The sequence below is a fragment of the Martes martes genome, assembly GCF_963455335.1.
Source record: "Martes martes genome assembly, chromosome: 4".
Taxonomy (NCBI): Eukaryota; Metazoa; Chordata; class Mammalia; order Carnivora; family Mustelidae; genus Martes; species Martes martes.
The window spans coordinates 164,862,534-164,874,703 of record NC_137891.1 but is presented as its reverse complement, the minus strand read 5'-3'; the positions used below and the strand labels follow the sequence as shown (position 1 = coordinate 164,874,703).

The 12,170-nt window shown below is 35.8% G+C and overlaps 1 protein-coding gene across 2 annotated transcripts in view; it reads left to right on the top strand.

The window, feature by feature from the left end:
• Window positions 1-12,170, top strand: part of ZMYM4 (zinc finger MYM-type containing 4) — a 146,926-nt gene that overhangs the window by 68,181 nt on the left and 66,575 nt on the right. For both annotated transcript variants that reach the window (XM_080800227.1, XM_080800226.1), the window contains exon 2: window positions 402-447. In XM_080800227.1, coding sequence (XP_080656353.1) covers window positions 402-447 — 46 coding nt within the window. The remainder of the gene's footprint in view (window positions 1-401; window positions 448-12,170) is intronic.

The window sequence follows — 12,170 nt, the reverse complement described above, 5'->3', positions numbered from 1 at the left end:
TCTGGCCAAGGGCAAAACGTATTTGATGCTGATTGTTCTGTTTAATTTTGATTAGAAGTTTTATGTAGTTATCAGTTAAGTGTTAGTAAGTTTTTCATAAGTGTGGCTGTCTTTATTATTATTATTATAAATATACATGACTGTATGTATTTTGTGACTTAAAAGTGATTTAAAAATAAGTTTTTTATATGAGGGCATGTATTTATTTTGGGTTTGGGGCTGTCATGTAAGGATTTCTTTTATTCTAAATTTTACTCTGTTTGGCAATGTTTAGTTTATGTTGTGAATTTGTATACTTCGGGTTGGAATTGCAGCTTTTGGGGGAGTGAGGAGGGATACTGGAAAGTATGATAGAATGTGACAATAATGTTATTTTTTTCTTTCCTTTTTTGCTTTTTCAGTTTGAGCAGAAAACTGGTGCAGTTTTTGATGAAATTGTAGAGAACTGTAAGTACCATTTTAGAAAAAAACTAGTCATGTCTTTAGATAGATAGTAATTGAGTCTAGATAGAGCATTTATCTATAACAGTGTTTAATTAGGGCCTATTAATGTGATGGTACAATTTGATTTAGTTTAGAGCTCATCACCCTGTTAGTATCTTCAGCAAATTAATCTTAATTGTAAGGGTTTTACTATTTTTTAGTAAATATTTTATTCTCACAGTTATTAATGTTGAAATATAGCCATGGTTTGTGTATGTATGAATCATATAGAAGCTTATACTTACTATTCAGTAAAGGTTTCTACTTTGTTTACAGGGTCTCTTAATTTTCTGTTCATAGTCTTTCTGTGTTACATGATTCTCTTAAAAAAAAAAATACCCAACTTTGTTTCTTAGGATTATAAAAGTAATACATTCAATTTTATAATACAAAAATGAGAAAATAGAAAATGAAAGCCTTTGTCTTCACTATAATCTAAAAATAACCAGTTTTAAAAGTTTAATATATATCTTTCCAGACTTTTTTTCTGTGAATATATATCCATCTATAGATGATGGGTGGGGATTTTTGTATGTCTATAGGGATCGTGTGGTACTGTTCTTGCTTTTTTCATTCAACTGCCTAAATGTCTTTCATGTCAGTGGATTTTGGCCTATTCCATCCTTTCTGATGGCTACTTGGTATTTCATTGTAAGGCTGTATTATAATTTAACCAACTTACTCTTTTATATATGTGTATATTATTTTCAGTTTTTTATTATTACAAAGTATGTATTCCTATACATTTTAAGTATGTATTCCTATACACATTTTTGTTTACTTGTTGAAGTAGACAAAGGGAGTGTATCCTTTTCTGTAGAATAAATTCCAAGAATAGAAGTGATGAATCATCAAAGGGTATTTGTGTTCTTACGGATAAGTTTTGTTATCTAGAGTTACTGAGTCAAGGAGAATATGCAATTTTTGTTTTGTTTATTAAGGTAACTTCCATTAGTAGGATCTATGAGTACTTTCTTTCTCTTTGGAATTAGTTTGTTAATATTTTAAGAGATATTTTTAAGATAATATTTTGAGAGATAACAGGTGTTTTAGACTATATAGTGAGAGGTAACTAGCTCTCCTGATCTTTAGTGGTCTTGGAATAATCTGTAAGTTCATTCATTCATATCTGGTCTGGGCTTTGAGGGCACAAAAACTGGGACTGCCAGCTTGAGTGCCTCCTATGTGCCTTCCTCATAGCATGGCAGCCTCAGGATAGTAAGACATTTTTGTTGGTGGCTCAGGCTCCCAAGCAAGAGTAGTTCAGTGAATAAGGCAGAAGCTGTATCTTTTCTGACCTACCTTCAGAAGTCACATAGCATCACTTCCACCACATTCTTTTGGCTATGAGGAAGTCAGTCACAAGCATGCTTAGATTTAGAAGGAAAGAGTATTCATACCTCACTTCTTGACAGAAAGGTCAAAGTCACATTGTAGAAAACCATGTAGACAGGAGCTGCTGTTGCAGCCATATTTGGAAAATACATCCTGACTTCACAATATATAATGCTATCATAGGATATTTTATTATGTACCAGAAGATGACTTTTAAAAAATTAATCTTTTAGGTCTATATTTGGATCTTCGTAACGTTAACTACTTCCTGTAATATAGAAACACAGACTGATGAATCTGATCATATATGATTTTTTACAAGGAACGTTTTGTCTTTGATTTTTTACAAGTAATGTTTTCTCTCTTAGTCTTTCCTTTTTTTAATGCTTTAAAAAAAAAAGATTTTATTTTTTATTTGAGAGAGAGAGAGAGCACAAAAGAGAGCACAAGTGGAAGGGAGGGGCAGATGGAGAGGGAGAAGCAGGTGCCCTGCTGAGCAGGGAGCCTGACAGGTGCTCCATTCCAGGACCCTGGGATCTTGACCTGAGCCAAAGGCAGATGCTTTATCAACTGAGCCACCCAGGTGCCCCAATTTTTCCTTTCCATATTATTGTCCCTATCCCCCCATCCCACCTACCCTTTGTAGGTAGTCTTCCATGTTTTTCTCCAGTGCTTCTAAAATCATTATTTGCATAAATGTGTACAGGTAAGTATATGTCAGGGTTTTGAAGCTTTTTAAAAATTTTTTGTTCAACAGGTGGTATCATCATATACATAGATTTTTCTGCCTACCTTCTCTCATTTAGGAGTACTTCATGATATTCTTCCACCTCAACTGGGAGAGCTCCAACTCTTTATAATATCCCATGATTTAGATGTACAAGTCATCTTTTGCCCTGTTAGGCATTGATATTATTTTAGGTTTTTTTTTTACCATAATAAATGATGATGCATTAAAAATCCTTTAAGAATGTCCTTATGTGGGTTAAAAATGTCCATTTTATATGTATACATAGATTATGAAGAGTGGGTATTGTTCAGTAAAGGTATGTGTAATTTTAATAGATGTTGCTTGCCTGCTTTTCAAAATTTGAATGCCTTACATTTCCATGAGAAATGTATAAGAACACCCCCCCCATCCTATTAATGTATATTTTAGTTCTTCTTCAGGTTTGGCGATCTGATGGATATGAAATAGCACATTGTTAACTTTATTCTGCATTTTCCTAACTCCTGTTGAATTGAATTAAGCAGTTTTTAATAAGTTCAGCATTTGGACTGGCTCCTCTGTATTGTCTAATTATAAATATTTGTTAACTAAATAAGTATCCTTTGCCCATTATCTTAAAGTTTTCTCATGACAATTTGTAGTCTTTTAAAATTTTCAAAAAAATATATTTTTTAAAGATTTTCTTTATTTGTCAGAGAAAACAAACGGGAAGCAGCAGGCAGAGGGAGATGCTGACTTCCTTCTGAACAAGGAGCCTGATGTAGAACTTGATCCCCAGGACCCTAGGGTCATGATCCAAGCTGAAGGCAGACTGATTCACCCAGACATCCCTAAATTTAAATTTTTAAAAAGATTTTATGTATTTATTTATTTAGCAAGAGTGCACACGTGCACACATAAGCAGGGGAGGGGCAGTGGGAGATTGAGTGAGGGATTCCCAAGCAGACTCCATGCCGAGCATGGAGCCCCGACAATGTGGGGCTTGATCTCAGGACCCTGAGATCATGACCCGAGCTGAAATTGAGTCTGAATCTCAACTGACCAGCCACCCAGGCGCGCCAGGCTTTTTTAATACTGTAATATTAGTTGTTAAGGTGAGTCATAGTAGGCATGGTAAAAGATAAATCTGAAAGAAGATTCAGGTATACTTTTAAAAAGATAGTCATTCACTCAGAAAACTTAACTTTAAGAATATGTGACCTACAGTTCTTTAAATAATGGAGTAGGGGTTTTTTATTTCCTTTTTTTGTTTCCTTTTGTTTGTGTCATCTTTTCCTAAACAAAAAAATTTTTTAAGACTTTATTTATTTATTTGAGAGAGAGAGCATGCAGAAGAGAGAGAGAACACAAGTAGGAGGTAGAGGGAGAAGTGGACTCCCCGCTGAGCAGGGAGCCGGGTGCTGGACTCGATTTCACGACTCAGGGATCATGACCTGAGGCCAAGTCTGCTCAACCAGCTGAGACACCCAGGTGCCCCTAAACAAATGTTTTTAATATAAAAAAATTTGATCTTTTTACCATCACAGTTTGCAGTCTTGGTTAAAAAAGTTTTCCTTACCCTTTGAATATATGCTATCCTAGTTTCTTGGAGTATGTAGAAAATACTTTTATAAAATATTAAATACAAAATATTTATAATGTGAGCTATATTAAAAATAAAAACCCTTGGCTTCACCACCCAGCTTTTAAAAAATGTGCATTGGTGAGCCTGGGTGGCTTAGTGGATTAAGCCTCTGCCTTCAGCTCAGGTCATGATCCCAGGGACCTGGGATCGAGCCCCGTATCAGGCTCTCTGCTCAGCAGGGAGCCTGCTTCCTCCTCTCTCTGCCTACCTCTCTGCCTATTTGTGATCTCTGTCAAATAAATAAATATTAAAAAAATAAAATAAAAAATGTGCATTATTGTGCTTCATGCCAATCCTTCAGTCCCATTTTGTTCTTCTCTCCAAATAGCTATTATCCTGGATTTTGCTTATTTCCTTGCTTTTCTGTATACTTTTTATGACCTCTACATTAATAACAAGATATTCTTTAGTTTTGCTTGTTTATGGACTTTGTATTGTTTTTGAATTCTACAGTATATGTTACCACTTTCTGTTTATTATATATTCCTGAGACTTGACTATACTGTTGTATATAGCTGTCATTCATTTATCAGTGATTTGTATTTATTCATTAAAAATACATTACAATTTTTAAAAATCACGGTAAAAACATAAAATATAGCATCTCAATTGTTTTCTTTAAAGGTTTATTTATGTATTTATTTATTTAGGGAGAGAGAAAGGGAGCATCTGTGTGAGTGGCTGGGAGGGGCAGAGGGAGAGTGGGAGGTCAAAACCTCAATCAAGCAGGCTCCCCGCTGAGCGCACAGCTGGAGGTGGGGCTCAATCCCAGGATCCTGAGATCATACCCTGAGCTGAAACCAAGAGTCACCATGAGTTGGCTGCTCAACGAAAGGAGCTATCCAGGCAACCCCCAATCTTAATTATTTTTAAGTGTATAATTCAGTATCCTAAGACTGAGCTCTTTAAAGGCACCTTTAAATAGCCCTTTCAAAAAGAACTTTTGTTCAAACCACAGTTGTAATGTCAGTCAGTCTAGTTCCTTGGATTGGGTTGGGTTGATCTCCCCTCATATATGAACATACTTCAAAGATTCCCCACCTGTAATATTTGGGATCCAATTTCTTTATTTTAGGACCCTGGAAGTCAAATTGTAGGAAGTACATTGATTGCTATTTTAGGCAAGTGGTCTAAAATTACTCTTCTTTGTTTCTGGTATTGAAAGGTCTTGTTACTTCCTCTCTACTCCATGAGCTTAGCAGAAAATGTTGCTCTCATTGTTACCACTGCAGTAAATTTGCTGTGATGGAAGCATAACCTGTGTCTCAGTGTAGTCATAGGTCATACTGTTTCTATTGTAACAACTCAGCTGTGCATTCTTGGCAGGTATATAAAGGAATTAATGTGTCTGTTTCCAGTAAAACTGTGGACACTGAATTTTGAATTTCACATAATTTTCCATGTGTCAGGAAATGTTTCTCTTTCGGTTGTTGGGTTTTTTTTTTAACCATTTAAAAATATGAAAAGCATTCTTAGCTCATAGGTCGTACAAAAATGCTCGCCTCAAAAAACAGGTGGCTTCTGGATCTGGCATGCACACATAGTTTACCTACCGTTGTTCAAGAGTATATATGGGACGGTGATCGCTCAGTCCTAGCCCGTGTATATTCTCAACTTAATCAGAAATGCAGAATTTATTTTCCTAAGTAGTTTATCTATTTTCACTTATACTGTTGTGTTCAGAGTTTTTTTCACTGTGCATCTGGCCAACACGTGATGATATTGGACTTTCAAATTTTGTCAGTATGGTAGATATAACATGGAATTAATATTTTTTAAAACTTTGCATTTCCTTGATTAGTAATTTAGTTGAATTTTTTTTCATGTTTTTAGCCATTTCTGTTTCCTCTTTGGCAAAACACCTGTTTAATTAAATGTGTTGTCCACTTGCTATTTGGTTCTTGGTCTTTTCTTAACTGAATTGAAGAAGCTCTCTAAATATCCTTAAGAAAAATTCATCACTTACAGTTATTGCAAATAACTTCCAATTCATGACTTGTGTTTTTAAAGTTTTTGCATAAGGTGAAGTTAATTTTAATGCAGTTGAATCATAGTAAATATATGAGTCTTTTCCTTTATGTTTGCTTTTAAAAAAAGTTTTCTTTTGGAAAAGCTTATCTAGGCTGAGATAAGAAAGACCTTGCATATTATTTCCTGAAATAGTCATTGATTTTCTCTTTCACATGTAGCTCTTGAATTATCTTAGATTTAGTTGTTTATATAGCTTGGGTTAAGGTTTCTTAATTTGATTTTTTCATAATGCTGACAGATTGTCTCACCACCATTTATCAAGTAGTATTTCCTTTTCATGGTGATCTACAAACCTACTCTATAACGCATATCTGGGGTTTTTCCCACATTTTTGGTTAGGCTGTTTGTTTATTTCTGGGTAGTACCCCATCTTTTGTTATTTTAGTTTTTTAAGGAGAGGGGTGGTTACAGGAAGAGGGAGAGAGGATCTCAAGCAAGCTCTGCCTAGCATTGAGCCTGAAATGGGTCTCTAACTCATGACCCTGAGATCATGACCTGAGCGGAAACCAAGAGTCGGCCGCTTAGCCATCTGTACCACCCAGGCGCCCCTAAATCTAGTAGTATTTTATTTATTTATAAAGATTTTATTTATTTATTTGACAGAAAGAGAAATGAGAGAGAACACTAGCAGGGAGAGTGGGAGAGGGAGAAGCAGGCTTCCCGCTGAGCAGGGAGCCTGATGTGGGGCTCCATCTCAGGACCCTGGGATTAGGACCTGAGCCAAAGGCAGATACTTAACGACTGAGCCACCCAGGCACCCCTCTAGTAGTAAAATTTGTAGTAGTAATAGTAGTAGTAAAATTTGAATCTGTAGTTATCCATACAAAACCCTATCAACTGAAATTATTTTATTTCTCTTTTCCAGTGACTGCTCAAATTATATAATTTATTATTTTTGCTAAAATTTAGAGGATTACATTAAATGATGATCATGGTAGTTGTCACCATTGACTAATTTATGAGTTCAGTTAGTTGATTCTCATATTTTGTTATTTAGGGTGAATTATTGTTAGTTTGTATCACTTAGGCTTTATTACATTTTTTTTAAAGGTTTTGTTTACTCAAGAGAGAGAGCATGAACTGGCGGGAGAAGTAAGGGGAGAGGGAGAAGCAGGCTTCCCGCTAAGCCGGGAGTCTGATGGCAGGACTTGATCCCAGGACCCCAGGATCATGAGCTGAGCTGAAGGCAGATGCTTAACCACCTGAGCCACCCAGGTGCCCTACATTTTAAAAAATATATTCCCAGTTTACCTTGTGGAATGGCTGAAAAATACTGGTAATTCATATATTCCTGGATTCCATTTGTTAATATTTTGTTAAAATGGATAGTTTGTTTATACTTGGAGTTATAGCTTTATTAAATGTTTTCTAGAGTTCACCAGTGAAATTTAGGCTTGGAGATTTCTTGGTGTGAGAATTTAAGTTATAAATTAAAATTTTCAAGTAGAAATTAAGTTTTTCTATTTTTATATTTCATCTTTTGTCAGTTCTGGCAAGTTTTATTTTTCAAGGAGTTTGTCCATTTTATTTAAGTGGTCTTTTTGTCTTTTGAATTTGAGGCAATTTAGTGGAAAGGACAGTGGCATCTAATTGTGGTTTTAATTTGCATTTCCCTGCTAATGATGTGTCATATCTTTTTAATGTGTGGATTGGTCATTCTTACATGTTCTTTTGTGAAGTGTCTCTTCAAATCATTGCCCATTTTAACTTCAGTTGTGTGTCTTTTTGTTATTAGGTAGTAAGGATTCTTACATGTTTTGGATACAAGTCTCCTGTTATATAGACCAATAGATTGAAATAGGTAGGGATATTTATCTCCATCTATCTGTATCTGTCTGCAAATTTCTTTGTATCCATCCATCCATCCATCCATCCATTTCGTGGCTTGGCTTTTCATGACCTCAGTGGTGTCCTTGAAAAGCACAGTTTTTAATTTTGATGAAAAAAACCCTCATTTTATTATTATTTCTGTATTTTTGTGGTCTGTGTTCTTTGTGTTCTAAGAAACCTATTCCAAGATCATGAATATTTATTCTTTTTTTTCCCCTAGAGACTTGATGGTTTTAGCTTTAGCGATTAGGTTCATCGTCCACTTCAACTTTGTTTTTGTATATAGTGTAATGTAAGAGTCAAATATATAATTTTGTGTGTGGTATCTAGTTGATTCAGCACCATTTATTGGAAAGGTTATTCTTTTATTGATTTGTCTCGGTACTTCTGTTGAAAATCAGTTGATATGCATGCTGGGTCAATTTCTGGGCTCACTATGTTCTGTGGATCTATAGGTCTGTTCTTAGGCTGATACCGCACTGTCTTGATTAATTTTATATTAAATCAGTTATCCTAAGGCATATTTTTCAAAGTTGTTTTACTATTCTAGATACATTTTTTAAAAGATTTTATTTGTTTATTAGAGAGAGAGAGAATGAACAGGGGGAGGGGCCGAGGGAGAGGGAGCAGGGAGCCCACTGCAGGGATTGATCCCAACACCCTGGGATCATAACCAGAGCCTGAAGTCAAATGCTTAACTGACTGAGCCACACAGGTGCCCCATTCCACCTCTGTTCTTTTTTTTAAAAATATTTTTATTTTATTTATTTGACAGAGAGAGATCATGAATAGGCAGAGAGGTAGGCAGAGAGAGAGGAGGAAGCAGGCTCTCCGCCAAGCAGAGAGCCGGATGCGGGACTCGATCCCAGGACCCTGAGATCATGACCTAAGCCGAAGGCAGAGGCTTTAACCCACTGAGCCACCCAGGCGCCCTCCACCTCTGTTCTTAAATATTGTTTTGTCTGTAGAAGTTTGCATTTACATTTATATTTTGGAATTAACATATAAATTTATACAGATAAGCCACAGGGACTTTGATTGGAATTGCATTATCTGTAGATTAACTTGGGGGAGAAGTGACATCTTAAATATATTCAGTTTTCTTATTTAGGTCTTCTCTAAATGTTTAAATAGTTTCTAGATTATTAATTGAGTTTCTAAATAATCTTGTACTTCTTAGTCTATATATTTTGCACATGTTTTATAAAATTTAATATAAATAAAAATAAATAAATAAATACGTGTGTGTGTGTGTGTGTGTGTGTGTATCTATTATCTATCTATCTATAGTCTTTCCAGTATTTTGCCTGGATTTTTTGTTTGTGGATAAATTTATGGACAGCTTTCCCCCACGGAGATGGCCAGTTATTCCTTCCTAAGTTATTGAATAATAATCCTTTCTTTGTTTCTTTCAAATGTATTTCTACTTTTTATTACATTATAATGACTGAAAATTCTTTTTTCCGGTTTCCAAATGACCTTTATTATCTTTGTAGATATACTCCCTGGTCTGAGGACTTTCTCTTCTCTTTATATTGTTTGCTCAAAGATTTTTTTTTATGAATGAATATTAAATTTTGTCAAATGATTTCTCTTCATCTACTGAGATGGTTTTGTTTTTTCTTATTGTGTTATGTGGTGAACTGACTTATTTCAGGACTAAACCCACGTTGCATACATGGGTTAAATCCTACTTTGTCTTGATGTATTATTTGTTTTATATATTTTCATTTAGTTTGCTAGTATTTTAAGTATGCTAGTCTTTTAAGCATCTATATTTATGAAGGATATTGGTATAAAGTTCCTTTTTTTTGTTGTTAAAGATTTTATTTATTTATTGAGAGGGAGAGAGAGATTTTGATTGGGGAGGAGCAGAGGGAGAAGGGACAAACAGATTCCATGCTGAGCTTGGGGCCCCATGCAGGGTTTGATTCCAGGATGCTGAGATCATGACCTGAGCGGAAATCAAGAGTCCATGCTTTCCCCGACTGAACTACCCAGGCTTTGCAAGTTCTCTTGTAATGTCTTTCTTTGGTTCTGATTGCAGAGTAATACTAATCCCATAAAATTAGTTAGGAATTACTCCTTTCTCTTGTATTTATTGAAAGAATTCATGTAAGATTGGTGTTACATTTCTTTAAATATTTAATTTGTTAGTAAAGTTATTTGGGCCTGGTGCTGTTCAGATACCCTTTTTCTTCTATGTCTGGTTTGGCAGTTTGCACTTTTCAAGGCATTTCCTGTAAGTCAGCATAACTGAAAGGAACTTTGCTGATGATGGAAGTGTTCTGTATGTACACTATTAAAGTATAGTAGCCACTAGGTACTGTGGCAGTTGAGCATTTGAAATGTCATGAGTGCAGAACTGAAGTTTTAATTTAATTTAAATAGACATAGGTGGCTGGTGGCTTCCTTTTGTTGGATAGTGAAGATCTAAGCTGGCACATTTATTTCCATAAAGTTCTTAATAATTTTTAAATGTATTGTCATTCAGTTCATAGCTTTTAAAAATTTATTCTTAAGTTGTTTTTATTTTTTAAAGATTTTATTTATTTATTTAAGAGTTTGTGTCCGAGAGCATGAGCAGGGGGAGGGGCACAGGAAGAAGCAGACTTCCCTCTGAGCAGCAACCCCAGTGCGGGACTCAATCCCAGGACCCTGGGATCATGACCTGAGCTGAAGGCAGATGCTTAACCAGCTGTGCCACCCAGGTGACCCTGTTTATTTTCAGTCTCTGTGAAATCGTCACTACTGTACCTTTCATTCCTGATACTAGTAATTTTTTGTTCTCTCTCTCCCAACTTCATATTAATTTTTTATTAACATATTTAATTGTGAATATACATAAACTGAAATTTACCATCTTAGGTTTTTTTTTGAGAGAATCTTAAGTAGGCTCCACCCCCAGCACGTGAGGTTGATGTGGGGATTGATCTCACAACCCTGAGATCATCACCTGAGCCGAAATCAAAAAGTTGGATGCTTTATTGACTGAGCCACCCAGGCACCCCTACCTAGATCTTAGCTATTTAAAAAAAAATTTTCTTAATTCATTTATTTATTTGATAGAGAGATCACAAGTAGCAGAGAGGTGGGCAGAGAGAGAGAGAGGGTGAAGCAGGCTTCCTGCTGAGCAGAGAGCCCGGTTTGGGGCTCGATCCCAGGACCCTGAGATTATGACCTGAGCCAAAGGCAGAGGCTTAACCCACTGAGCCACCCAGGTGCCTTGATCTTAGCCATTTTTTTTTTTTTAAAGATTTTATTCATTTACTTGACAGAGAGAGATCACAAGCAGGCAGAGAGGCAGGCAGAGAGAGAGAGAGAGGGAAGCAAGCTCCCTGCTGAGCAGAGAGCCTGATGCGGGACTCGATCCCAGGACCCTGAGATCACAACCCGAGCCAAAGGCAGCGGCCCAACCCACTGAGCCACCCAGACGCCCCTGATCTTAGCCATTTTTAAGTGTACAATTCAGTAATGTTAAGTACACTGGCATTGTTGTGCAGCCAGTCTCCATAACATTTTCCATCTTGCAAAACGGAAACTGATACCTTTTAAATAGTAACTCCCCACTCCTCCTCCCTCTAGCTGTGTCAGCCACTCTTCTACTTTCTGTCCATGAATTTGACTACTCTGGGTATCTCATATAAGTGGAATCATACTATGTTTATGTTTTTATGACTGGCTTATTTCACTTAACATAATATCCTCAAGGTTCATCCATGTTGTAGCCTGTGCCAGAATTTCCTTCCTTTGCAATTAGTAAAATTGGTGTATCTTTTGTTTAATGAGCTCATAAGAGTAACAGAGTGAAATTATTACAATTTACTGATGCTATCGAGAGCTAAAAAATACATGTCAATCTGTACAGTCTTATAGCTCTTAAAATTATTATTTTAACATTGCAATTTTTTCTGGCTATAAGGAGTTGAATAAAAAATTAGGTTCTGGGTATGAACAGATCCTGTTTATCTCATAGAAAGAGTTATCAGCTGATTCTGGTGGGCAAGAAGGGAGAGAAGATGAAAATTAAAAGTTTCATTTTATAAATAATATAACCATGTTACAGAAGTTTTGGAATTAGAAGGAAGAATAGCAGGAATGTATAACTATAGGACACAGCTGGAACTGTTTCCTCAT